Here is a 13465-nt window from a genome sequence, read left to right as displayed (position 1 = left end):
AATGTACACTGGATAGCAAGTTACCCTCTTTGTAATGTGTGAAATGACTTGGTAGAGCAGCCTTCCCCAACCCGGTGTGTTAGACCACAGTTCCCATCATCCCTGGCCAACATTGCCAATGGCCATGCTGGCTGGGATGATGTGAGTTATAGTCCAGCACATCTGGAGGGCACTAGTCTGGGAAAGGCTGCTGTCAAGTGTGCCCCAAAAGCTAACTTCTAGCATCATGAAAGCTCTTGTTCTGGAAGAGGTAAGAACATAAGAACAGATGAAGAAAGTCATCTTGTAACTTGAGCTGTGTATGTTTAATGGGATAAAATATTTTCCTTACAGCGATGAAGAATTGGAAGACTCCAAAGCTTTATTGTACTTGCCTATTGCTCCTGAAGTGGAAGACCCAGAGGAAAACCCATACGGCCCTCCACCAGATGCGGTCCAGACTGCCTTACCTGATGAGGGAATGGGCTGTGAGAAGAAGAGGCAGTCCTTGTCTGATGGACCTCAGCCCCCAAAGAAGAAACCCAAAACAACCAATATAGAACTGCAGGGCGTTCCCAACGATGGTGAGTGGGAACTGCTGTCATTGGCGTGCCTGCACTGATATCTAACATGTCTGTAGCTCTCACTAGCTTGAAGAACAGGAACACTAGCTCTGCTTAGTATTTTTAAAAAATTTGCTTGATTCCCTTCAGGTACTAGCTGTTATCAAGTATAGCTATACTTTTCTTCCTAGAGAGGAAAGCCCCATTCTAAATATCAACATACTAGTATCTTCTTCTTTGCTTTGCTGCTTACATCAGTGGGGCCAGCTGATCATACAGAGAAAAATTGCTTCCGAAATAGGCCATCTTCCCTACCTTCCAACGCTTTATATTAAATAACATAAGGCTTAAGGCTGCTTCGCACAATAGAATTCCTACACAGAAATGACTTCTGTATAGGGATTTTCTTAATCCCACATGCAGACTGCCATGTGTGCAATTCACAGAGTATAGAACAATCATGTGTGATGGCCTCTGTGCTGATTCACACAAATTCCTATAAAGATGTGAGTAGGAAATTCACCACTTCAGACTTTTCCCCAAAGTGCTGCTAAGTTCAGTGGTAGCTAACCAATACCTCCAGTACCATAGAGAGTGCAGCCGCTACAGGGCATAGGAATATAGCTAAAACTGTATCCAGTGAGAGACCAATGGGACTAACTCATTCTTCAGTATGGTGCATCCACTGCAGTCACAGTAGAACAGCTTGCTGCCAAATCACTTGTCTACAATTGCATTGACATTGCTGGTTTTGTGGTGGCTGGAAAGCCTTTAGCTCTAGGTAAGTTGTTAGTAGTCCCACTTAGATTCTACCTAGCTCTTTGCCATAGAACAGCCTGCGAAGGGAGGATGGTTCTTCCAGTATGCTGCTATGCTAACATGACTTTATAGAATTGAACCATGTATCAGATCATATTAGAACTATACAAAAACTGTAGTGAATAATAAAGTAGGTCTTTTATATATGACAGGTTATTTGAAATATTGCCTAGCCAAACAAAATCACTGTGTTTGTTATGTTCTCAAATCTCACAAATCTTGCACATTCGGGGCTAACAATACTGATGATTTCTCCAGATGCTTACAATATTCATCTGGCTGCACTCCTCAGTGGGGGCACATTCCACTTGTTTATGATCACTGGATGGAAATTATGTTAAATTAGTTCAAGTACTTGTTTAGTAACCTGTGGTGTTATGCATGTCCTCTAAAGCATCTGGACCAGCTGCTGTCTTGGTCTGAGTGACCCAGCACGTTTATTCTTATGTTTCTATACAACAAACTGCTGGTGAACTCACTTTATTGTAACTCCTGGCTCATCCAACTGTTCTTATTTGGCTCAAATTACCGCTCTCTCTTATTTCTAAAGAAGATTACTAAGACGAGTTTCCCCATGCCTATGTTATGGCACAATCTTCAGAGAGATGCAGAGTAGACAGGAGAGCGAATATGCTGTTCTCTTTTTATGTAAACTGAAAATGTGCTGTTCCTGCTCTAAATGTGCCTCTTCCTTCACAGAAGTCCATCCGCTGCTGGGCGTGAAGGGAGATGGTAAATCCAAGAAGAAGCAAGCAGGCAGGCCTAAAGGATCAAAAGGTAAAGAGAAAGATTCTCCATTTAAACCGAAACTCTACAAAGGGGACAGAGGTTCTTTACCTCTGGAAGGAGCAGCGAAGGGTAAAGTGCAGGCGGAGCTGGGACAGCCTTTGCCAGGTAAGGACCCAGCGTGAGCATCTGCTTGCTTGGTGACCTTGCTTCGTACAGACATGGCATAGTCTTAGCACTTTAGCTCCCCAAACAGCATTTGCTTGCTAAGTGTTTAGTTGCTCTGCTCTCAAGGATGGACAAAATTTTACTTCTCAGAACATAAGCTTCACCCTCGTTACCACCAACATTGTTACATACCATGACCTATATGCACTGCAAATAAAGAATGTGAAGGTTGAAGAAGTAATAGGTGTAATGTTACATCACAGAGAAATAAGCTGTTGACTTCCTGATTGAAGTCAAAAGCTGTTTGGAGTCAAAAGCAGAAATAAAAGTAATGGGCAGCATGTGGGAGCTAACCTATTTTTCCATGGCGCTATTATTATTTGATAAAGCCAAAAAAAAAAAAAATTGATGGAGAGAAGGGAGCAGCTATCCTACAGTAGCATTTCTGCTGACCCTAGTTAAGCTTTATTGCCTGCAAAAAAAAAAAAGTGTATGTCCGTGTTTTAGACTATAAGCTGGGGCATTGATAAAAGATACAAGCCATTTCCCAACATTATGTGTGAGCAAGAAACAGAACCCAGGAAGGGTCTGTCCAGCTGAGGTGGGTCTTGATTTTCAGTGGGTGGAATCACCATGGACCAGGAGCATGTTTAGCCTCCATTCCAGTGGTGTCCCTGAACGCACCCCTTTATTTGCTCTCATATCAGTGAATGACTGCTGCGTAGGAGTGAATGGTACTTGGTGGAAAGTGCTTACCACACAATCCTGTATGTGTTTATTCAGAAGTAAGTCCCATTGGGATCAGCAACCACAGTTCAGTTTAGGAGTGTGTGTTTCTTCACAAGGAATATATGTATAAACCTTACGCTAAAGCAGGGGTGGGGAACCCGTGGCCCTTCAGATTTGCTGGACTACAGATACCCTCCTCCCTGACCATTGGTCATGCTGGCTAGCACTGATGGGAGTTGGCACCCAGCAACGCAGGTTCCCCACCCATGCTTTAAGGGATAGTTGTAATATTCCTGACAGAGGAATAATGAACTTTCCATAAATGCCTCACTCTGGCAGATGGAAATGCACCCTGCACAGCCTCTTCTTCAGTAGAAGCTCAGTGCCAAAATTATTGGAAAAAATGTTCTTATTTTATGTAATCTAAGTGACTTCACTGATAACTGGTTGAGAGTAAATGGGAGTATGACTGCCACTGTCTCCATCAATCCTAATCCTGATCCTGTTCTTCTACACTTTGCTTTGGTGCCATGCAGATTTACTATGCCCATATTTTACTCCTTTAATCTGTATATAGATTACAAAGCTGCCTTCTGCCCTGTTACTTGTCAAGGTTTGAACAGGCAAGAAAAAGTGGGTTTGTAGAAAATGATTTTTGATTACCTTTTATGTGAAAATGGCTAGACATAATAGAGATTCGTATGTGATGCTATGCAAAATTTTGTATATCCTTGAAGCTCAGTAGCTCTTGCTGCATTTGTTTTAATAATTTCCAGAACTGAGTTTTTTTTAACCCTTTCTTTCCCTCACTGCTGGTCCGATGTTACCCAGCTTGCTCATTGTCCTTCCTGCTCTGCTCCTATTACATTGCTTTTATAGTATTAATAAATGCATTGGAGTTTTGTGTACAAATGATATGATAAAGAAATGTGGCAGCCTTCCAAGGCAGAATTTTGTTGCTTTTTTGTTTTTCTCCTAGCTTATTCTTATTTTGTAACTTCTCATCAAAACTACTTGAAATGTACTGAGAATCATACAACCTAAGACAAATGCCAAATAACACCCTTGTTATATAGAAATGAGGCAAAGATTAAATGGCAACACGCTGCACATTTTCAGAAATCATCAAGGGTTTTGTTTACATGTAGGAAGGCAATTTTATTTTTGTTCATGCCATGTATGTTTGTTTGTATTTTTGGCAATGCAACCATACTTGAAGCTGGGCAGAGGAAAGCTAACCGCCATGTGCTTTTATTTCATTTGTTTTAACTGTTTGTAACTATGAAGTCTCTGTGACTTTATGGGGGAGTATTACAGAGCCCCGCAAGCAGATCCTGATGTAGGATTGGAAGCCTGTCTGTGAGAAGGCAAAAGACCCGGTAATTGGAGTTCCAGAAGAACAAGATGTCATCCTTTGTCCTGGTGTCCGCTTACAGCTGAATTGATGCTTTGGGCTATCTACCACTCAGATGCAATCTTCGTACTCATGTAATCATGACCCACTTGAGGCATGACCCATTGATGTGAAGCAAGTACACTGAAGTTCATAATCAAGATCAGGCCTGTTCTTGGTTATTATTTAAGGATGCTTGGGAAACTGCCTGTCCAGTCTTCATAGCTTAACAGCTGTACGCAATATAACTTTGTACATATGTAAAATGCTAAACCAGGGTGCAAACTGGCAGCTCACAGGCCTCTCTCAGCCTGTGAAATATATTTATGTAGGTCTTGAACAACCCAATCAGATTTTAATAAAGGCATGGTAAAAAAAAAAAAAAAGGCTGTATAATGATTGTTTAAAACATTGTAAGAGAGAAAGAGATTCCTTATTTTAATATTACATCCCTGAGTATACATCCTCCATAACTATATAGTCCTTACTCTTAGGTGGCTGACTATATTATAGGGACATGCCATCAATAAAGGGGTTGAGCTTTGTTGCAAAATACACTAGCTTCTTCTGGACCACTGTCTGGAGAGTGGCTCTTGAGAACATGTGGGTGGCAACCATTGGTGGCCAGTCAGGAAATCCATAGATATCATTCCTGGTATTAAACTCCCTACCTGCTGGCATCCACTTAATTTTTTATCTAAAAGGTACCGGAAAAGCTTCTTCAATGAAAGACCAAGTTGGGTTCACAATCAGTCTGTTGTCCTGTGTTGGAGGCCTTCAAATCCTAGCTATCAAGCATATTGACATAAGTCTCTCAGATTCGATTTTCAGTCCCAGGCTCTGTCTTGGAGAATATATGAGCTGGTTCCTCAGGGCTGCAGCTGTTGCTTATCCCAACAGCATTGACATAAATCAGTCAGAAGCACCCTCTACTCTGAGTGTAACTCCTCCCAGAAGGAAATGAGCAGTAAGGCACCTCCCTGACAGGTTGATCTCTTAGTTTTGAGATTCAAGGCTTTCTCAGACAAAACCATCCTTCAACATGCCAATAGTGATCATGATTCAGAGAAATATATAATGGTAAGCAGTTGTAAGTAACCAGTTCAAGACTCCATTGTGCAAAGGTGTATTTTAAGTTGTGCCTTAGATCCTGGAAAACTGGAGCGCAGAAAGGGACTAAACACTTCGCTGCTTCCCTGCTTAGTACACTCTGTCTTGTAGAGAGCTCAGATAATAAACTGTTCTTGAGCAGAAATCATTGTATAGCTCCTTCCTCAGATACATGATACCCTGATCCTCAATCATTCTTTCCCTGTTCCTGCATAGAGTGCACTTACCATATGCTTAATGGAGTCAGTCTATCCAAATTCATTATTTCCTGCACTGAAACCAGGTAGGTTTGCAGAAACCCCAGCTAAAAGGAAGCTCTGGGTTTCTCAGGGCACATCCAGTTCTCACATTATTTGCTTTCAAGGTAGAAGTCTTTAAAAGTTAAATTAGCATGAAGCACATAACATGAAGAAAAGCTTCCCCTTAACTCTCGACATCCACTGTGGATATTTGTGTAAAGTCCAGCTTCTAGTATTTGAGTTCTATTGGAAATGTTGCTTCCTGATTGATTTTTTCTTCTTTTTTTAGCAGGTGGTGGGATCTCAGAGCTGTTATGAAGACATCCTGCCCTCTTCCCCTTCCCTTATGTCCCATATTGGCATCATAATATGGAATAAGGACAAAATGTTCAGTCGGACAATGGACTGACTTTAAGTTAATATGGTGAGGACCAGTGACCTGGTTGCCTATGGACGCAGGGAACAATTTTTTAAAAGATGCAAATTATGGAAGAGGAAATTTCTCCCTGATCCTATCTTCCTGCTAACAGTGAACAAAGATCTTGACTCTCAGGAAAGAAGATTTGTACCGGAACCTGATGGGAAGGAACTACTTTCTGCTTGTTTGTCCACTTGGAGACCCCTAAAGTACAAAGAGGTCTGTAACACGAAAAGAAGACCTGTTTGCCTCCACGTTGAGGTCTTGCATTAGTTTCTGTTAAACTAATTCTTGAGAAGATGAATGCTGAAGACCTATCATGTTGCTGTAGACCCCAGCACATTACATTGTTTCCTGTTGAAGCAAAAGATGCATCATTATTTTCTCAGCGTTATCCATGCTGGCTTGCGGTGAGTTGGTAAACAATGCTGTTAATTCTTAGGTTCCCCTTGTACAGCTATGATAGCTTGTCCTTCCAGGTCCACCCACGTCTTGAAAGTTTGGAATAATCCAGATGACCCCAGAGGATGACTGTGTTACAAAGGAGCTTACAGGAAATGGATGCTGATTGCAAGAACCAGGGAAGGAGGGAGAGGAACAGGCATATGTCTAGATAAAAGAAGGGCTGGACATGATGCAGAGCAAAAGCGTGAGTGACTTGCACTTCTCACCATGTGTCCATGTATCACCATAGTCCAGAGATCCTTCTGCCTGCCCTTTCTGAATGTGTAGGAAGAATGAGCATCTCCCCAAATGTGATAAATGCATCTGCAGACAAGACATGGAAGTGGAATGAGGGAAGCTTGAGCCGCTTGTGCTTCTGCTCTGTGTCCTGTCCAAAGCCATTCAGACATTTGAGTTTTGTTGCTGAGCCTATATTAGAAAAGGTTACATTCTTCATTTTCATTTCCTGCAAGTGTAATTGTTTAATCCAAAATCACATCATCCTCCAAATACAGGAGGGGTGTGTGTGTGTGTGTGTGTGTATCTTCAGAACTTTACAGGATCAATGCATTGAGGAATAAGCAGATAAATTGTAAGTTGCAAATAAGCTTTGTAGTTTAGTAATTTTGGCTTTGGCATGTGGCCTGTTTCCTCTCCCAAAATCCTGATTTGTAGTCCCATATATTGTATTATATAATATAATTTATACCATCCCTGACCTCCAGACCTTCTGTTCAATGTTCCTCTGTATAATCCTGCCACCTACAGCGTGCCAGTCCATCCAAAGAGTGGAAAGCTGCTTGGGTACCGATTGTTGTACTGCTTATGTAGTAGTATGGATTCCAGCCTACTTCTGCAAGTTTCTTCAGTTCAGTGTCCATCATTTATTTTCTTTCAGTTTTTTTACATTATGATTTTGATACTCGCATAGCTTGTACAAAACCTGACAGATAATGATTGCTTGCTAGTCATTTGTAAAGTACTGTTGTGATGTTAGCTTGTGTGTTTGTAAATAAAGAAGTATGTTCTATTTCTTAAACTTTTGTGATCTGCCCTTTCTTGTATTGCACAGGTTTTTAGGAACTGGCTTGACTCAAACAAGCCAAAGGGATATTTTGCTTAAGCCAGCAGTAAACACATAAAAATCCATTATTATTATTATTATCATCACTATTACTATTGTAGTAGTAGTAATAGTAATGATAATAATAATAATATTTCTGCTGCCAGGTGTTGTGAACAAGTATACATTGTTCTGTTTTGCATTTGCAGCTGTCCTCTTCAGAACCAAGACAATGAAAAAAACATCAAAATGCATAATGGGAATAACATAATTAAATGATGGGAGGCCAAGCAATACAATATTGAACTTAATATAACATAATGGAAAGAGCACCACACTTTAAGAAGGATGCAGACAAACTGGAGAGGGTTCAGAGGAGGGCAACAAAGATGATCAGGGGACTGGAAACAAAGCCCTATGAAGAGAGACTGAAAGAACTGGGCATGTTTAGCCTTGAGAAGAGAAGCCTGAGGGGAGATATGATAGCACTCTTCAGGTACTTGAAAGGTTGTCACAGAGAAGAAGGCCAGGATCTCTTCTCGATCATCCCAGAGTGCAGGACACGGAATAACGGGCTCAAGTTACAGGAAGCCAGATTCCAGCTGAACATCAGGAAAAACTTCCTGAGTGTCAGAGCAATACGACAATGGAACCAATTACCTGGGGAGGTGGTGGGCTCTCCCACACTGGAGGCCTTCAAGACGAGGCTGGACAGCCATTTGTCAGGGATGCTCTGACTTGGATTCCTGCATTGAGCAGGGGGTTGGACTCGATGGCCTTGTAGGCCCCTTCCAACCCTACTATTCTATGATTCTATGAGCAAAGAGGAAACAAGATAGATTATGGTCACTGAGGAATGAGAATTCTTCCAAGTTTAATCATGAGCACAAGCTGGACAGCCAAATTCTATAGTCCCAGCAAGATGGCTGCTACTGCGTGTGAATTTGCATGATTGCATGCCTTGTCAGTATCTTATGCTCAGCAGCAGTACTCTGACATTGCAAGAAAAATTAAGAGTGACAATCGATTCACAATGACTGTGTAGTTTGCTTCCTCCCAGTCATGAGATGGTCCATGGAACTCTCTTAGAATCATCATAGAATAGTAGGGTTGGAAGGGGCCTATAAGACCATCGAATCCAACGCCCTAGCAAGCATGCGTGCATAAAAAGCACCAATCACCAAGCAGTACTATGACAGCAAGGCTGACCACATTTAAGCCATTCCTTTTCCACACTCCACCAGGCAATGGAGAGGGAGAAAAGAACAGCCCTCTTGTTTCTGGTGTTCTCAGCAATAATGCTCTAGTCCAATGGAAAGGAGGACCTGGGATGCGTAATCCAACCTCCTTTGGCCAGCTCTTTCAGTCACTGTCAGCCATACAACTTGCTGCAATTCCTACCTTCTTCCCTTTTCTTTTTGGTTGCTTGCCAGAAGCTGCATGCACACAAGAAATGGCACCATGCTATTGCTACTCCAGGCCACAGTGCACCAAATGTGGTATGGCAATAGTGGCCCTTCCTTAACTCCAAGCTGGGCATCATCCAATCCTGTGAGTCCTGGCTAGTTTAGGTATGCAGATTGGTATTTGGACTGTGCAGCAGGTCTGGCTGTGATGGGGGAGTCCTGCTAGGGAAGCATATTTGGAAGGGCCGTAGCTCAGTGGCAGAGCATTCGCTTTACAGGGTCAATCCCTGGCATCTTCAGGTAAGGCTGGAAAAACTGCGTGAAACCCTGGGGAGCTGCTGCTAGTCAGTGTCAACAGTATTGGGCTTGATGGACCAATGGTCTGATTCAGTACATAGCTTCCTATGTTCCTAGGCTCCAAAAGCCCTCTCTGTGGGCTTCTGTATTTTAGAGGACCAAGACTGGGAAGAGCAGGTTAGAATAGTGCACTCAGGACACTACAGACAATTTGGTTTTAGAGCATGCCAGTCATCCATCCCTCCTGGTCATGGTGCCATACGTCATGCCCCTAAGTGGTTTTAGGGACCCTTTATTTTTGGGATGCCTCCACCCCACCCCTGTGGGCTGGCCTAATGGAATTGGTGAATGGAAACGCAGACACTGGGTTGTACCCATGTTTTGTAGATGATGATGATGACAGTGTATCTGATGAATGTTGTTTCTTGGTTCCTAGGGCCAAAGCAGCTGGGTTCTCGACTGATCTTCTTAGTAATAACTTTGTGATAGACTTGGTCTTGACCCCTGCAACAGGTTCTCAAATAGTAGTATGAATGTAATGGTTTGGCTTTTCAGGGCAATCCTCTAGTTGGATTGTGGAAGGCTGCTGTGTGACATCACAATTTTGTAACAATGAATCAAGGTCATAGAGGCATCAGCGATTGAATGAGCACCATGGAGAAAAGCACAGGGCCAAGAATCCCCTCTCTTAATGGTGTTATGGTCAGCTCGGAGAGTAGAAAATTCCCTGACATGTGATTCTAATATTTCTAGAATAAGGTGCTTCTTATACACCGCAAATATTTGACTAATCTATATAATCTTGTAACTTGGAAGTACTTTAAATTTGAATGCATCATGTGGAAGTCCCTGTTGCGTAAGTATTGCTTCTCGTTTGTTATCCCTGGTGTTTTCTATGGTATGAAGTTTTGGTAGGAAGCCTTCTTTATGGGGAGGGTCCATAGCTCAGTAATGGAATTGGGTTAGAGCGTGACAGTCAACCAGCATCATATTGATGCTGTCAGTCATGGAACCACAGTAGTGGATTTTGTGTCCCCACCCCCTTTTCCACTTATGCAGAAGGTGGGCAACCTGTGCCTCCAGATGTTGTTGGACTGCAGCTCACATCAGCCCTAGCCAACATAGCCAATAGTGAGGGATGAGGGAAGCTGTAGGCCCAAACATCTGGAGGCTGCAAGTTGCCCACCTCCAGATGAGATGAACCGACGGCCTGACAGTTTAAGGCAGCTTGATATGTTCATATAGTTTGGAATACTCTGTTCAGACGACACAGAATTGTAATACAAATGGTGCTTGTCAGCTTCTGTATCTCCCAATACAGGGGTTGGACGCGATAGTCTTGAAGGCCCGCCCAACCTTACTATTCTATGATTCTATGATTCCCCCAGTCCAAATGAGAGACCTGGAAAAAAAAGAGACAGGTAAGCCTGTCACTGGAGCCCAATAGTTTAAGACCTGATATGCTTTCAGAAGAGGACCACTTCTGCTGAAAGTTTGTCTAGGAACTTAAATCTTAAATCTTCGTGTTCCCTTTATATGCATCTGCCATCATAACGCATAACAACTGGGTTGGTAAAGCAGTCATATTAAACCCATTCCCTAGTCGTGTTGGTGTTAAGAACAGGGGAGCTAGCATGGAACAGTGTGGTCACGGTAGATCTTTTTTTACATGGCCTAAAATCCAAGCTTTGCTTTGATGGTCCAATCATGTGCTGAGACAGTAAAGATATGCTGATTGAGTGATACAGGGAGTTTGCAGTCAACTCACCTACATCAGTTTCCACCTGATCAGGTAAGCACAGAGGCTCATGTTAAATGATACTGTGCCAATTTTGGACTGTGTGGAAGTACAGAAGGGTTGCAAGACTAAACTAACTTAAATTCTACTGAATTCTTTATTAAAAACGCGCTTTTCACATTACATGAATGCACTCAGAAGCCCATGTCACCAGGACAGAGATCCTAAACATGATGTCACCCACAGACAGACTTGAAGAGAGTATCCTCTGTACATGTGCCACTAATAGCACTTTCGGGCATAATTCAATGTTTCTCTCCCTTGGTAGTATGTCACTTGAACGGCCTTTGTATTCTGAAGATTTCTCATGCCCGAAGAAGCGGCTCAGGATGAGGGACCTGCTTCAAACTTCAGGAATGTGTATGACATTTACAAAGAATGACACTTGGGTTATTAGACCACAAAATGGATTCTAAGAGGATTCTCTGGGTATGATTACTGCAGAAGCCAGTTTGGCCCTTGGAACATTAGCACTGGCTTTCTTTGTACCGTTGTCAATGGCTTCTGTTGAAACAGTTACCATTCCTAAAGAACTGAAGGCTGCAGCTGCTAGAGTGTCAGTCAGTTCCTCAAGCTGTAGCGTCACCTGTGGCCTGGGTTACAAGGTAGAGGAAACATGTCAGGTGAGGCCTAATGGGGAAAGGCGAGGCTGTACCAAACGGAGAGTGGACTGCTTGGCCAACTGGGTCTGTGGGATGCGTCACTTCACCGTCCTTGTTGGTAAACCATTCGAGCTCAGCTGCCTGACCCCTCATGAGATCGGTCCTGAGACCCAGAGCTTTAGCTATACATGGCGGTTGGCCAGGGGTATCATCACCACAGATGATGCTCTCTTCATACCTTTCAAAGCTCCAAGCTTTGTCATTAAGTTTTCCCCAGCTGAAGAATACGATGCAGGGACATACAGATGTGATGTGCAGTTCATGAAAACCTACAAGATCATCAAGAGAATCTATTTCGGGCTTCGTGTGATCCCTGGTCAGCTGGTAGAACTGAACTTTGACAAATCCTTGACTCTAGAACAGGTATTAGAACGTGAGAATGCAACCAACCAACAGAACACCACCACCGCCACTCCGGTCAGAGAGCAATGGAGCTCTTGGCGATACAGAGCTGTGTTTGTGTTTGTGGTAGGCATTGGAAGCGGAGTGATAGGAGGGGTCTTGTTGCACACCGTTCTCTACTATTTGTTGAAGGTTCGCAGCAACTACGAATGCGTAGAGGACTGAAAGGTGCTTTCTTGGAATCTTGCTGACTGTTGTACTTAACCATTTCACTGTGTTATTATTAACGTTTCAGGCTTACGAAGGTCATCTTGTGCTATCAACTAGAAACCTCATTACACTTAATATATTCGAGAACAATAAAATAGCATCCTGTACCTTCATGATTTTAAGCTTCACAAGACCTCTGTAAAGTAGAGCAAAACCTGGGGACTAGTAAACACATTGCCAGGGATGTGCTTAGTGGTAGAGCACTTGCTCTACATGCAGGAAACCCCAGGTTCAACCTTCAGCATCTCCAGGGAGGCCTGGAAGAGACTCTGATCGGAAACCCTGGACAGGTAATGCGCTGTAGTTGCTATAACGTATTTTCTGTCTAACACTCATGGGGATTTTATTTTTTGGTCCTGGTACCAGAAATACCAGGACCAAATAGAAAAAGTTATTTTGTTGTCTCTCAAAGTTTATTGCACTAGCCAAAGACCATGACAAATACATCAAGAGAAAAGAATGCACAGAAGTACAAAAGCTTCAACGTTATGAAATAATACAGCTGAATTATGAGTTACCATGGACAAACTCAGCTTTAACTTAACATTCTGAATCTCCAAGACAGTTTATGGCAATTTTGTCTAATTCTTTCTCATCTTTTTTGCTGCCAAGGCAAAGAGAGGCACGTTATGTGCCACATAACTAGTAGTGTCACTCAAAAGAAAATGTAGCATTTCTGCGAGGGCATTCCTACATCCATAAGTTATTAGCAAGGGTTTCCAGAATCTTTATGTCTCGGTTGTTGATGTTGTTGTTGTTGTTGTCAGTATTCAGGTTCCTAGAAGAGGATGGGTATCAGTCTTTGAAAGTGCATGACTATGGTCAAAGACTGATCTCAGTTTAACTTAGCTGCATTTCATGTGGGTCTTTGACCATTTGTACTGGAAAAAAAAATAGGAAGGCAACAAATAAAGGAGAAAAGGGGAGGAAGTCTCTAAGGTACACAGAAATAAGTAAGTCTATTGAGACCAGTATCTTCTGCAGAGGCACTCTTGGGAATATTTGACCTCCAGCTGTGTGGTCAAAGATCTTTGAAATG

General features: G+C 42.5%; 2 protein-coding genes across 11 annotated transcripts in view; both read left to right on the top strand.

Moving 5' to 3' along the window:
- The window catches only part of RBBP5 (RB binding protein 5, histone lysine methyltransferase complex subunit), a 31001-nt gene extending 23374 nt beyond the window's left edge, over positions 1–7627 (top strand). Inside the window, exons 12-15 of one of the 10 annotated variants that reach the window (XR_014790648.1) lie at positions 334–563; positions 2061–2138; positions 4272–4512; positions 6016–7627. Coding sequence is in view for 8 of the 10 variants with exons in the window: in XM_084853248.1 (XP_084709374.1) it covers positions 334–563; positions 2061–2255; positions 4272–4327 (481 nt within the window). In the remaining 2 variants the exon portion in view is untranslated. Of the gene's footprint in view, positions 1–333; positions 564–2060; positions 2256–4271; positions 4764–6015 lie in introns of those variants that run through there. The other 9 variants (XR_014790647.1, XM_084853252.1, XM_084853248.1 and 6 more) reach the window with 9 other exon arrangements.
- Positions 7628–8213: 586 nt separating this feature from the next.
- Positions 8214–13134, top strand: TMEM81 (transmembrane protein 81). The gene has a single exon (XM_084848334.1). The coding sequence runs from the start codon at positions 11584–11586 to the stop codon at positions 12379–12381; it is 798 nt and encodes a 265-aa protein (XP_084704460.1). The 5' UTR covers positions 8214–11583; the 3' UTR covers positions 12382–13134.
- Positions 13135–13465: the final 331 nt, after the last annotated feature.

The sequence above is a fragment of the Heloderma suspectum genome, chromosome 4 (assembly GCF_057233095.1).
Source record: "Heloderma suspectum isolate Gila_16-S chromosome 4, 16-S_ref, whole genome shotgun sequence".
In the NCBI taxonomy this organism is placed as follows: domain Eukaryota; kingdom Metazoa; phylum Chordata; class Lepidosauria; order Squamata; family Helodermatidae; genus Heloderma; species Heloderma suspectum.
Note: the sequence above shows the minus strand (reverse complement) of the source record. Positions and strands in the feature narration are given on the sequence as shown.